General features: G+C 40.4%; 1 protein-coding gene across 3 annotated transcripts in view; it reads left to right on the top strand.

Annotated features, from left to right (window-relative positions):
* The first annotated feature begins 118 nt into the window (after positions 1 to 118).
* Positions 119 to 14,606, top strand: part of Ptdss1 (phosphatidylserine synthase 1) — a 64,500-nt gene continuing 50,012 nt past the window's right edge. Inside the window, exons 1-2 of one of the 3 annotated variants that reach the window (XM_055619983.1) lie at positions 119 to 430; positions 10,592 to 10,683. In XM_055619983.1, the coding sequence (XP_055475958.1) occupies positions 252 to 430; positions 10,592 to 10,683 (271 nt within the window). In that variant the 5' untranslated portion in view covers positions 119 to 251. Of the gene's footprint in view, positions 431 to 10,591; positions 10,684 to 13,715; positions 13,736 to 14,606 lie in introns of those variants that run through there. The other 2 variants (XM_055620000.1, XM_055619991.1) reach the window with 2 other exon arrangements.

Genomic DNA, 14,606 nt, shown 5'->3' on the forward strand with positions numbered 1-14,606 from the left:
GGCAGGCGTCCTCGATGTCGCCCTGCCAGAGCCTGCCGCCGCCGGCTCCGGTCTCCCCCCGCCCCGGGCCGCCATGGTGGCGCCGCGACCCCGCCCTCGCGCGCGGGCCCTCCCCTCTGCTGGCACCCTTCGCAAGGCGCCAGACCCGGCCCCAGAGTCAGGCAGCTTTACCGCCGAGGTCGGTCACAGCTGAGGTCCCAGCCTTCTCGGGCCGGGGCCTCCGCCTCGGCGGCAGGACGGCGAGGAGGACCATGGCGTCCTGCGTGGGGAGCCGGACTCTAAGCAAGGATGATGTGAACTACAGGATGCATTTCCGCATGATCAACGAGCAGCAAGTGGAGGACATCACCATAGACTTCTTCTACCGGCCGCACACCATTACCCTGCTCAGCTTCACTATCATCAGCCTCATGTACTTTGCCTTCACCAGGTGAGGAGGGTCTGTCCTCGCTCGGGGAACCGGAGGGCGGAGGGTAGAGTATCCCCGTGTGGTGAGAAAGCGAGTACCTGCTCCACGCGTCCAAGCTCGCGGTCACATGGCCCACGCAGGTCCTCCGCCCACCGCGTGGCTTACAGTCCTCTCTGCCTCTTGCACCTGCCGCCCCTGATCTCTAAATCCCATCTCTCTCATTCATTGCCTCGGGCCACACCAGGAGCTCATGCAGGTCAACTAGCTGGGTCCCCGCACCCCTCGCTCTCATCATTTCCTACACGTCACTACCAGGAGGCCCTACTCCGTAACCACTTCATCAGTGGTCTGTTGGCAGCACACCGCATGAATCATTTCATGATTGCACCTCTTTCAATACACATTACACACAAAACACACATCATACCAGGCCCGGTATACAAACAGAATCCCAGAGTTCTCCTCTGGTATTCAGTATTGCCAGGTGCTCACACAAATGCACATGTGAAGTGCATCGCACTGTTTTTCAGATACAGTACCTCTTCGATGCAATATGCATTTCCCACAATCATCTAGCATAACCGCTCCTCCAGTCTCAAACACCACCTCTATGCATAGCACCTGCAATTGCTGTTGACACACATCCCAGTGGTCGCCTCTAGTCAAGCACAGCCCAGTACCCGTCAGATCCAGTGCACTGTACTGCAGAGGCTGTAGCTGCCTGCACGTCACACAGGGCACACCCTGCTCTGTCATCTATATCTTGACATACAGGCCGAAAGATGGTAATGTTGAGCAATTGTGTAATATCTGGAGACAATGCTAAACAAGGCAGATAAAATGCACACATCATAACACAGCTCTCTTATTCCCCCCAAAAGAAACATTTTCAGATCACTTCTAATAGTTGTATATGTTCATACCTTACAGATGGATCTCCTGCGGCACACGTATCCCTATTTCTGCTTATGATTTATATTATCTGAATTACATTTTTTTTTATAGAGATGGGAATTATACCCTACCCACCATACCATTAGGGCTCCCAAGAGTATCCAAAAAAAAAAAGAGACTGTTGGCTTCAAAATTTGCTATAGTTTTAATGAAGTTACTTTATTCTGAGCGTGAGGGCCCATGCCTGCAGAATTAATAAAAAGTTTGTATTCAGAGCTTAGAAGAATAAATGAGTATGTGCAAACCTGTGGAGTACCTGATATACATGATGCCCTATTAATGGCAGCTCTTTCTACTCCCTTCTTTTTATTTGTGATAGGATTAGACTGTATAGCCCAGGCTAGCTTTGAACCCTCCACTCTTCCTACATTAGCTCAGTGTTGTGAGCATAGGCTTGTACCACCACACCCAGCTTCTCCTGGTCACCCAGCTTCTCCTGGTCACCCAGCTTCTCCTGGTATTTTTATCCAGTAATCAATGAACATCTGAGGAAAATATGCAGGGGTAAGTTAACCAGACATAAGTATTGACGAAACATCTGGAATTTAGTAGTGGGGAGGACAAAGGCATGTAATGTTACATATCAGACAGCATTGTACAACATAGGGATAAATTGCAAATGTTATTTGTATGAATTACATTAGACATAGAAACAGTAGGTAACTCTTATTTAGGAGTGCCACCACCATTGTTGTAAAGTCCTATAGCATCTAGCTAGTCAAATTTCTAGCACTTTGGAGAGACATCACTCTTGGGCTTAATTACGGTTACCTTCAACTACTCATCGTGCCGTCTGATTTTACCACAGAAAAATGTATGACCACCTTTGTTAAGCCCCGGTTTCCTCTTCTGTTTGCAAACTGAAAATATCAGTATTAACACTTCATAGGATTGTCATGAAAATTGATCTTTTCTGGTAGTTGTTGTTTAGTTCAGTGCATGGCACTGAGTTAAGAAGCATGAATTTATTGTTTGATAATGCTTTCTAAATGATGTTTGTTACTGAGAAGTTACTATATAGCATGTAGTATGTTCTGGAATTGAGAAAACAGGTAGAGGCTTTGGAAAATGGGCCTTGTATGACATACCTACTTGTTTCACAGTAACTTCTATTTAACTGCATCTAATAAGTGGGTTTGAAATGACAGAATTCTCAGAGGGTTTTCTTGAAATGAGAAAAGCAATTATACTCTTTTATTTTAGATGATGAAAAGCAAGAATGCATAATTTGTTTCAACAGAAAATCTATAAAATTATTGTAAGCCCTTTCAAAATAGAGCTGTCTTTTCTGGAAGTTCTTTTTTATGCCATATTCTGTCTAGGGGAAGTATGAATATGAGTATGAATTTTTGCAGCTTGTCAAAAGTAATTAAAAAAATCTGAACCTTGAGCTATGGACCTTTCCAAAAATTATAACAATTTCACTTTTATGCTAATTGCATAAAGAAATCACATAATGAAGAACTAATTAATCACACATTTACCTTATATAAAACCAGAAGCATAATTAATCAAATTAGGAGTTACTAGTATCTTTTTTAATAATTATTTATGATCCATGTTAGTAGGATATTGTAAAGAAAGCTCAATTTTTCTACATGAAGATTGGAAGTAATGGTTTCTCAAATTTTCATACTATTCTCTTTTGTAATGACTGTAGTACCTTAAATGAACATATAGTTAGATAATGTTTGGTGCAGTTCTTTCAATCAAACTTATAAAACATGGCTTAATGTTTGTTTTTCAAAGACTTAGTTATCTAAGAGAAAAGAATACTTTGAGTGTGTTGTACTACCAGGATGTAAGAATAGTGCTGGGTGAGATCATGTGCTATGAATACCCAGAAAGAATTTTAGATTGTGAACAAAAATCTGAGGTAAGGTTGACTTTGTCCAGGAGTTCTTTTGTTAGATCATTCTTTCGCCTTAGTACCACTCAAGGGTCTTTCTTAATGGGAGGTTCAGTACAGGGTGTTGCTATTAGAAGATGGTAGAAGTGTTCAGAGATAGTTAGGTACTATCTATTGGGAGGTTCTTATTGTCACTGAGGGGCATATTCCTGAAGATTGCATTTATATACCCTGCCCTGAAACTTCACTACAAGGGTCTTATAAATGGAGAAAACCTTTCCTCTCTTCCCCTACTTTAAATGTAGTCGCTTAACATTGTGTCTATCATGCCAGCCAAGACTACATAGTAAAATCTTGTCTTAAAAGTAAAACAACCCCCAAAATTGTAACCACACATACTTCTCCCATTGTTATCTATGGTCTAAAGGGTTGTAGTGAATTGGCAGCCCTCTGTTAGCACTTGCCAACAGAAGTTGTTCCCTGTCTAGATGAGATTACCTTACTGCAAGTGGCTGTAACTATGTGATTATCAATTCATTTGTCCTTGTTTTCTCCAGATGTGGAACTAAGAGGGGCAGGGGAGTGGAGAGAGGTTTGCTTTATTTTTGAGTAATTTTTCTTTTCTTTTTTTTTTTTTTTTAACTTAATTTCCCTTACCAGATTTGGGAATTCTAGTTTTTTACTTTTTCCTTGAACCATATTTCTGACCCTTTCTATGGTTCTGTAGGGGTTTCTGCCAGCCTTCTCGATTTTTCCCTCAAGAGCATATATAGACCCAATAGATAACGCCTTCCAAGTCTACCAATGAGGTTGTCTTGCTCGTGCTTTCTTACAGATAATCATGTTTTGTTTTCTTCTCTCTCTAACAGACACCTTGATGTCTCTGGCACCAGCAACATTAATTAGTGGTTTGTAGTAATGGCTCAAAAGTACATTAATAGAGGCTAGACCCACCCTAGAGGGAAACATTAGACTACTATTAAGCTGCATTGTGTTAGGTTGAATTAAAAGGCCAGTTAACATTGACCCTCACCATTTCTATTTCTCAGTTATTTAAATAATTTTAAAATTAGAATTAAATAAGCTTCTTTTATATTTTTTAAAATTTATCTCTTTTTCCCTGTAATAAGATTATAAACTTATTAGATGGAAGAGCTGTATATTTCTTTGAGGACATCTATCATGAATAGGTACCCTGGGGTAACTCATATTTATTTGGTTCCTGAAGAGATTATATATTCAGGTCTCTTTAGGTTGGTCCTTTCAAATACTTACTGTTTCAAACATAACACAGTTTGTCTTGTGATATAATCCTCAGAGCTCCAGATTTGTGTACTGTAAGTTAAATCTTTTTGAATTTCAGCTAGTTCAGAAACCAATACTGGCCCAGTTGGTTTGGTCTGCCTCCTTAGTTCTGGCTTTGTGTTCAGTGTTTCTCAACAGCTGAGCAAAGTACCTTTTCCATTCAGTTTAACTCTTGGCTCTCTGCTTGTTCCTTTTGCCTACTCACAAGCCTACAGCACCCTTCACAGTTGTTTGGCTGTGATGTTCCAAGAAGCACAGAGGATGTCCTCCGTGTATAGTTCCCAATGCCATTTATTTTAGCTTCTCTCATTGCAGTATTTGTTTCCTGTCAAATTTGTGAGGCCCAGTACCTTTCATCACTGGAAAGTCCAATATCTTCCGTCATTGAAAGGATGAAAGATGTCCTATGCAAACTTGAAAGAAGTTCTTTAATAGATTTTTGAGCAACTAATTCTTGACCCAGATCCCAGATTTCTTTAAGATAGAACGAATGCATTGTTAAAACTATAACATTTGGGTAGCATAGGTATCTACCTTGTAATCTAAGATTACATTTTCCATTAGGAAAGGTGATTCTTGGTTGTGACATGGCTTATCTAATTTAAGGACTCAAAGGAAATTAGAGAAGAGGGACACATAGCCTAGAGGCCTTTGGAGTCATGGTGAGGACTAGATCTTGTCATCTTCCTGGTTCCATGGAGAAAGCCTTGTCTAAAAGTTATGAGTAAGTGGGGTTGCCTAGTCTCCTGAAGACTATTCCATAGTTGTGCATTTGTTTCAGAAGTGAAACTGACACAGATTCTTGAGTTCTAAAGCTCCCCTGACTTGTCTTTTCCCTGCTGGTTATCCTTTCTCTGGGTGGTTTACACACTACTGGATTCATGTTCACTAAGTGGAGGTGTTCGAAAACTTGACTAGCTGGGCTCAGCAGGCCCCTGAAGTGACCCATTGCAGGGGATAAGAAAGTCTGTCAGTGGAGTCTCTACACTGGGATCACCTTCATGTTATTCAATTCCCGTTCATTTTATCATATCATCTGGAACATTCTTGCCCATAACTCATATATGTGAGATGTTTGATATGTACCTGCTATGAGCACTAGAGGTCCCTTGACAGAACCAGATGGGACCTACGCCTGGGGAACTTAATGACAGTCTTGTTCACAGCTGCATTGTCATTGTCTGGCCAGTGCTTTCAACACAAGTTAAGTTTAGCAAAGAGAGAAGACTTTTTCTTCCCAAACCATGTGTTGGTGAATGAAAAACCTTTACTTGAACCAGTATTCCAAAGTACCCCAACATAGCACTAATTAGATGAGGGAGCAAATGGAAGCAGTAAGAATTATCAAACGTGTGAACTAAGGAGAGTGGACCCTTTTGTGCCAAGCACTCATGTAAGTAGTCACTAAGTAATTTAATCCTCATGAGGATCCCATGAAGTAGAGCTATGACTAGTCTTTATTATCTGAGGAGGAAATAGGCACAGAAAAGTTTAAAAAAATTGCCTAAGGTCACACAGCTGGCATTTCTGCTAGATACTATACCCCTCAACGCTGCACTATGTGACTCTTCCACAAGAGAGATCATTTACTTGGGACTAGTACTCATCAGTAAGCTGCAGCTATGATGACTTCCCACTTTAGAGTGTTATGAAGACAGAGTAGATGGTTTACACACTAGAGCAGTTAGTTTGCTGAGTGAGACACAGAACACAGTTCTCTCTAGATAGTCTGGTTCTTGCCTCAAACAAGATTGTTGGCATCACTAACAATATGGCTCTTTCTGCCAAGTTCCTTGTTACGAATAATTGGAAACTGTCTGTGCATCTCAATCCAAGGCTAATTTCTCAATGACTTGGAGTTTGGAGAAGATGAACTCACAGCAGGCCTTCACCTGTAGCCTTGTATGCTCAGGTTGCCATGAGGCTAGCTGTGCAGCCCTGCAATGTGTTTGGTTCCTTTTGTGCACTCATACTCAATAGAGGCTGTGCTAGGTGCAGGAGACACACTCTCTGTGCTCAAGAAAGGCCTGAGTGTGAAGGTGGGGCTGTGGCCTTGTAGGACTCAGACTACTAATTTCATCTGTCCCCCCAACCCTACTGAGTTTGATCCTCCTTGATCCTCCTGTTCAGTATTTTTCCAGGTTATTGAAGTCCTCATTGTCTGCACACTTTTTTTTTTCTAATTAGGCAAATATGAAACTGCCATTGGTGGTGTTGTTTCATCACCTTTTTTCCATTAAGTAGACCATATTTGATTCTGCCCAATGATGTTGCTTAAAAGTTACAGGTTGTAGGTTTGTTTTTATTAATAATATTATAATTCTTCTGAGGCAGGGTATCTTGCTTTGTAGCCCAGGCTGGTCTGAAACTGCTATGTATCCCAAGTAGGCCTGAAACTCCCAATCTTCCTGCTTTAGTTTCCTAAGTGCTGAGAACTCCGATACGTTTTTTACACCCGGCTTTGGTTTATATACTTAATATTGATCCCAAGTTCTTATGTTGATGTATGTTTTCAAGTGTTTTGATTCATCAGTTATTTTTACTTTAAGAAAATTGTATTGTGTGTGTGTGACTGTCTTTCTTTCAGTATGTGTGTTTGTGTATGTTGGGAGGTGTGTATGTATGTGCTGAGATGGGTATGTGGAGGTCAGAATACATCTTTGTGGAGTCAACTCTGCCTTTATGTGAGTTGTGGTGATTGAAATCAAGATGTCAGCCTTCCATATAAGCCTTTGTGCACTGAGCCGTCTCATTTTCCAGTAATTTTAAATGGAGATTGATTTCCTGATTTCTGTAGACATTTTTTCACATTGTTTGAAATTAAGATTATACCAAAGATTTGTGTAGGGAAAATTCTCCTGTGAATATATATAATTTTGCAATGAACAACCTGGTACATATGCCACTTCATATATACAAGAGAGTGTTTGAAGTGGATGGTCCCAGAGTTGAATGGCTAAGCCACAGGATATACATGGTTGCAAGTGTAGAATATTACCCAGTTACCTTCCTTAAAAGCTGTAAATTCATACAACTGTAATTAATGCATAGGGTGCCTACTTACCTGTTTCTTCAAATCCACCCCCTACTCTGCAGCTTAGTCAGATAAAATTGGTCTCTTGGTGTTACCTTAATTTGTCTATCTCTTTTCAATGATAATTTCTTCACAACCCTTTCCCATATTCCTGTTGACTTTGCTATTATTGTTTGTTATATTTTCTGTTAATTGATTTCTGAAGGAATGCTTTTCGTGTTAAAACACTCAGCCCATTGTCTTCATATGAACCATAGGTACTTTCCTCAAATTTGGATCTTCTCGGATCTTGTTACTGCTTCAGTTTCCTTCACTTTATTTCTATGTGGATTTATTATTTGTTCGTGGTTTCTGTATGTTGTGCTGTACTTGAGGAAAATGTTTCCACTCTGAGGTGGTTGACTTTGTTTTTAATCAATAAATTTTCTAGTATACACCTCCTCCCTTAGTTTCTAATCATCCACAATATTTTGGAATAAAGTATGGTTATGTAATACCCCCTTTCTCCACACAACATTAATTTTACCCTCAAGTTTAACTTGAGTGTGTATATATACATATTTACATATATATATATATATATATATTATATGGTTGTCAAAGCTCTTCCTACCAACTCCTTGCCTCTGTCTGATTCACACTGACTCCCTGTCCCAGGAGCTGGACAAAGGGGAAGCATCATCCTTGGGATCCAGCAACTCTGGTTCCAATGTCAACTCTGCAGCTTCTTAACCTGTGCAGTTCTGGAAGTTACTCCACCTTCCTGGGCAGTTGTGTCATTTTTAAAATGTGGTTGATAATATCTATTTTGCATTTCACTATGAAAATTATTGAGGATGTTAATTAAATACCTGTCAAGTGCCTGATGCACAGTATATAACTTGATAAAGAGGAGGTGTTAATACCACCATCTCAGAGTGAGAGCACTGGGGTGTTGGTTTGAATGAAGATGGTTGTGTTCCTCCTATGTAGTTATTTCTCAGTGAGATGTAGTATCCTGTCAAACAAATGTAGAGCCTCCCTGCTTCAGCAAAAGGGCATTGCAAGTTCCCTTTTAAGGGCCCTGCTGCATTTTTAGGACACTGAATTGTTGGCATCTGAGGTTTGGCTTGGAATGAGCCCTGTAAAGGAATTGGCATCTGTTTTTTACTCTACTTGGGCTCATAGGTGGTCTCAGAAAGGCTATATAATCTCATTTCTGAACCTGTGCTCAGCCTTGTCCTAACTCTAGAACCTGATTAATTTGTGGCAGAAACTTAGCTGCCTACACAGAAACTGGCATCTTAACTTCTATTTTTAAACCAATATCCTAGGGCTGAGTCCTTATCAAGGTAACTCATTGTTTCATTCCCTGTTTCTTCAGGATTTAATAACCCACACTTGTTTTTGTGTGAAAACTTGTTTTTTTTTCCCCCTAAGATTTCTAAAATTTATTTATTTAGTGTATGTATGTGTGAGAGAGACAGAGACAGAGAGAGCCAGTGAGAGTAGTGTGCATTGTAGGCTTGTGTTCCACAGTGTGTATGTGGAGACAGCATGACAACGTTTGTTTTCTCTTCCATCTTTATGGGTTTTGGAGATCAAAGGCTTGTACAGCAAGAGCCTTTACCCACACAGCTTCTTGTGTGTGTGTGTGGGGGGGGGTCGTTTGTTTGTTTGTGGTTTTGGTTTTTTGAGACAAGGTTTCTCTGTATGGCCCTGGCTGTCCTGGAACTTGCACTATAGACCAGGCTGACCTCAAACTCAGAGATCCACCCGCCTCTGCAACTCCCAAGTGCTGGGATTAAAAGGCTGCACCACCACTGCCCTGCAGCAGCAGCAGCAGCAGCTCCTTCTCCTTCTCTTCTTTTTAAAATAAATGCTTGTTCCCTTGTCTTTAAAATACCTCCTTCCATCCTGTTTATGTCATACTCTCTGCCTACTCGTTCTGCGTTTAAAAACCTGCAGTGCTCAACTTTTCTTCTCCCAAGCGTTTCAGGAGTCATCAGTAATACAGGAAACCTTGCTTTATGTTTCTGTTTTCCCTTTCACACTTGCTTTTCTTAAGTCCCACATATGTTACCAGTCAGCATCTGTCAGTCTATTAGTCTGTCTCACTCATTCAACATAAATTGTCTAATATAGTGTTGACTCAGTAGCTGTTTCTCATCAGCAGTTAGTCCATAGTGTCTGTTGAGTGTGTATCATGTGTCAGGTTCCAAGAAGAGAAGGGAATAAGTCCCTATTTCACAAGTGGGATTCTGACACATAGACAGGGAACACGTCAACAAATGGAATCAATCTAGTCACTGGGGTGATGGAGTGGTGAACAAATGATGTTAGAAAGGGCCAGGCATGGGAAGAAGGGTAACCATTTTCTTTGTCATTCTGCTTCTGCTCTGAAGTTAAATCTTGTGATTTTTCCCCCTCTTGATTTTCTATTCTTTTTACTCATGCTTTCTTGTTAGCCTCATTTTCATGTCTCTTCCTGCATACTGTTGGTCCCCAGCTTGCCATTTTCAAGCATAATTGATATAATCTTGTCAAATTGGTGCCTTCCTGGTGTTGTCCTGTTAAATTCCAACTTTATGAAAATTCCCTTGCCACTTCCTATATCAAACAAGGGTATCTTTTGTTAATTGTAAGATCTAAAGGCAATAACAAATCTTGTGTTTTGATATCTTGAAGTTTTTGTTTGTGTTCAAAGAACAATGGGTCTCAAATGCATGTTTGAATAGAATATTATATCGGAGTTTAAGATGGTCAGTTTTATTTATATGTTATGTTTTATAATTTTTGGTGCTGGAAATGAGCTTTGTGCATGCTGGCACATACAGCACCGCTGAGCTATACCTTCAGCTCCCAGTTTCCTCTTATGTAAGAACTGGGCTTTATTATGAGAGTGGAAGGAAGTGACACTGAGTAGTAAACTGTGTGTAGTGACTTTGTTCCGATAAAGAAAATCTGCAGTCTCCTGGTGTTAGACTATGGAAAGCATACAATTTTTTGATTTCATGTTTAGATCTGAGAATGAGTTTTCAGTGTTATTTTCCATTTTCAGGGATGACTCTGTTCCTGAAGACAACATCTGGAGAGGCATCCTTTCAGTTATTTTCTTCTTTCTCATCATCAGCGTGTTAGCGTTCCCCAATGGTGAGTGATGTCTTGAGTTATGAATGTCTCCTATACATCATGCTGTTTTGATTTTTTGAGATGCAAGCCATCTAGAAGGTGGGTTTTTGAGTTGGTCACTGGCACAGATTTAGGAGACAGACTTCCTGTTCTGCCTCCTCCCAGATCTGTGGCCCCCACTGTCCTTAAATGTGTTTCAGGTTTTTTGTTTTGTTTTGTTTTCCTGTGTGATGGGGATAACAGGAAGGTATTGTGAGAGCTAACTAAATGAATAATGATAAACCCGTGTATTGGCTTAGTTTTTATTGCTATAACAAAATACTTGGAGCAATATGCTTTATAAAGAATATAGGTTTTGAATCTTACAATTTGGAAGCTTAAGTAAGTCTGTATTACTGGCTGTAGTGAGGCTCCTTGCCTTTGCATCATGGTGCATGGGCTCATGATGGAATTATGGTAAGACAGGATTTGATATTTTATAATGACTCTTTGAAGGAAACTAATGAGGGTCCCAAGAGAACCACATTATTTATTTTGAGGGCAACACTCACAGTTACTTCCCACTAGGTCCTGTCTCCTCCAGCTTCCACTACATTTTAACATTCCTGTACTGGGACCAAGCTCCTGACACATGAGCCCTTTAGAGCCAAACCACATGCAAACCATGACAAATAATAAGCTCTCTAAAACTGTTCTTTTTATTTGTTAATCTGTTTTGGGGGACAATATCCTGCTATGCATTCCAAGGCTGTGTTAACTTGCTCTAAAGAACAGGATGGCCTTGAGCACTTGATCTTCCTGCCTTGGCCTCCAGCATGCTGGGGTCACAAACAACTACGGGCATATGCTGCTGTGCCCAGCTCGGCTGTTCTTCTCTGTGATATTTTTTTTATTATTACTAGTGAGCTGTGCAATACTCAGTTACTGTTACTTTTTTCCTCTAAGACAGAACTAGCTCCAGTGAGTATTTATTACTTAAACAATTTGCCATTTGTGATTACAGTTACCTTTGCTAATTGTGCATTTGGATTGGGCAGGAGTTTGATGATTTCCATAGATCCCCTCTGTCAGGATTAGAAAAAGAAAGAGGCAAAACATTTCTTGCATGCTTCTAATTCATATATTCCCTCTGAAGTGTTCCTTACAAGTTGCTCTATTTTGTTCTCAATCCCTTTTCATATCTCCCTACTAGAATATTCTGTTCTCTGTATCTATTTCTAAACACTTACTGCTTTACTGTTTTTTTTCTCACACCTCTTAAATTTTTTGCAGTCTTCTTTATGAGTTTATGCTCTTTATGAGTTATGCTCCATGGATCTGCTCAGATTTTAAATAGCATCCTTCAAGATGTATTCATCATGTAAGTTTCCATGCTTCAGTATATTGCTTTGTAAGGCATAGAAAGCTCATTCTGAATGTTACTGAATGCTGTTGGACATGATCCATGGCAAAGGCCTTCAGGTTTCCCAAGCTGGTGGCAGTGGCATTTTGTTTTGTTATTTTGCTTCTTCTGTGTAACACTGTGTTTATAAAACTATGTTGGTATTTGTTGTTAGCATAGAAGTCACGAGAGTAGACATACAAGTCTGTTTCTTCAAGAAGGCATTCCAAATGACCCTGTTATTTGGGAGATGAATTTAACTTTCCTAACATTTAGTCTTTCTTTGTTTACATTTGTGTAGTGTGTATGCATTCTCAAGTGTATGTGCTTGTAGAGTAGAGGCCAGAGGTTGATACCAGGTGTTTTCTTGGATCTCTGCCCATCTTATGTATTGAGGCAGGGCCTCTCCACTGAACCCTGAGCTCACTAGTTCCTCCAAGGATACTCTGACTCTTCCACTTGTATTAGGATTACAGGTCGACCATCATGCCTGCCAGGCAGATATGCGAGTGCTGGGAATCTGAGCTCTGGTTCTCACACTTTGAGAGTAACTGCTTTACCTACTAAGTCTCAAGTTCCTGCTTCAGCTTTTATTTATTTATGTATTTTATTTATGATTGCTCTATATGCTTGTACACTTGCCTGCCAGAAGAGGGCATCATATCACCACCACGTTGGTTGCTCACATGGTTAATTGAACTCAGGAAGTCTGGAAGAGCTGTCAGTGTTCTTAACTGTTGAGCCATCTCTCCAGCCCTTTTTATTATAAGGTTTTTTTGTTGTTGTTGTTTTGTTTTGTTTTTTCCCAGACAGGCTTTCTCTGTGTAGCCCTGGATGTTCTGGAACTCATTCTGTAGCCCAGGTTGATTTGGAACTCAAAGATCTGCTTGCCTCTGCTTCCTAAATGCTGGGATTAAAGTGATGCACCACTGTGCCCAACACTTCTGCCTTAAATTAAATTTACGTTCGATGGAAATCCTGCACTAACAGGAAAACCTACAGACCGTATGCAGATATAATAAATTTTCTTTTTCTTGGTGATTGATGGGTCTTACTATTCACAGTTACTAAGATTGGAGGACAAGACGTACATTACTGACCTTACTCTAAATTTTGCTAAGAACAACCCTTCTCTGTCAAATGTCTTTTTCTCTACCAACTTTCATTTTCCTCCATATATGCATCATTCAGGGTCTTCAGATTTTAAGCTTAGAAGGAGAGCTTCGTCATTATACTTTGTTTCCTTCAAGGACACACTGTTGGAATGTTACTCAAGACTGTGTCTCCCCTATGCTATGAGACTGTTATAATTCAAAGGTGGTATAAAAATACAGCTTAGTTCTTAGTGGTCATGTTTTCATGACTTTGAAGATATATTTGTTTATCTGTCTTTATCAATCTATTCATTTATTATCTGGTTATTTTTTATTCTAGAACTTTCTTAAAAATTGAGGTGAGTCTCAATAGTCCTGATTTACAAATGTAGCTTCCCTTGTGCTTTTTCAGTAACTGAGAACTGGAATTCTTTCACAGATACTTTTCTCAGGATTCCAAAGCCATGGAGGGCAAGGGATTAAATCTATTTGAAGTAATATTTGGTGTAACTTCTGGGTTTTCCTCCATTCTTCAGTGAAGCCCTTCAATTGTGCCCTCTTTCATCATGGGACCGTGCATTTATTTTGTTTTGGAAAGGTAAACCCATGCTCTTGTTCCCTACCTATCACCTTATTTTTAGCCAAACCATGCAGACTCTGTAGTCTAGGTGAAGAGAGGAGGGCCAGTCTACAGGTCACGTAGTTCAAGCCCATTCAGTTGATAGTTGAGAAAACTGAACCCAGTGACCACCAGTCATCGTCTGAGGTCACCTGCCTGCCCCTTTCTGCCTGGCTTTCAGGCTTGAGTCAGCATCTTCTTTCCTCAGCCTTTCTTCAGCCATCTCTCATACTAAGTCCACTATGTTTCACTTGGCTATGTAATATGCTTCCCCTTCTTTCTCTTTTTCTTTCTGGAAGCTTTTCTTTCTCATAGTATGGACTTGGTTGGCCTGTGCATAGCATGCTTTGGCTGTTGCAGAAGGCAGGTGACGCCATGGCTCTGTCTTGCTACCTGCAGATGGTCTAGAGTTGGAAGAAGCTAGAAAACTTATCTGAGCCTTCTTAGAGTGAAGAGCTAAAAACAAGAGCTGCAGACATTTTTGCAATAACCCACGCTCAGATAACTAACCCAGCCCCCATGAGAGCAAGAATTTAGCCATACCCATGAGAATTTACGTTAACCTAATTAACTAAAGAGCTGCATTAATCATCCAAACTACCAACAGCAGTCAGCCAAGGAAGCAATCAGATTTCAACATGCATTTCCAGATCTTCCAGGGGACAAACCGTATGAAACCAAAGCATCAGGAAGGCAAGCAGCAAGGTTCTCTTGCAGCCATGCTTGCACAGCACACATGTTTACATACTATGTTTTCTAAAGGTCACTTTACACTTTACGTAGGTTGTAAAACTCATTTATCCATGTAAAGGAATGCTTTAGGAGTAGTTTCTGGGGTCCCAGCAGAGGT

This window comes from Psammomys obesus, unplaced genomic scaffold (assembly GCF_907164565.1).
Source record: "Psammomys obesus unplaced genomic scaffold, mPsaObe1.curated_primary_1811, whole genome shotgun sequence".
Classification (NCBI taxonomy): Eukaryota; Metazoa; Chordata; class Mammalia; order Rodentia; family Muridae; genus Psammomys; species Psammomys obesus.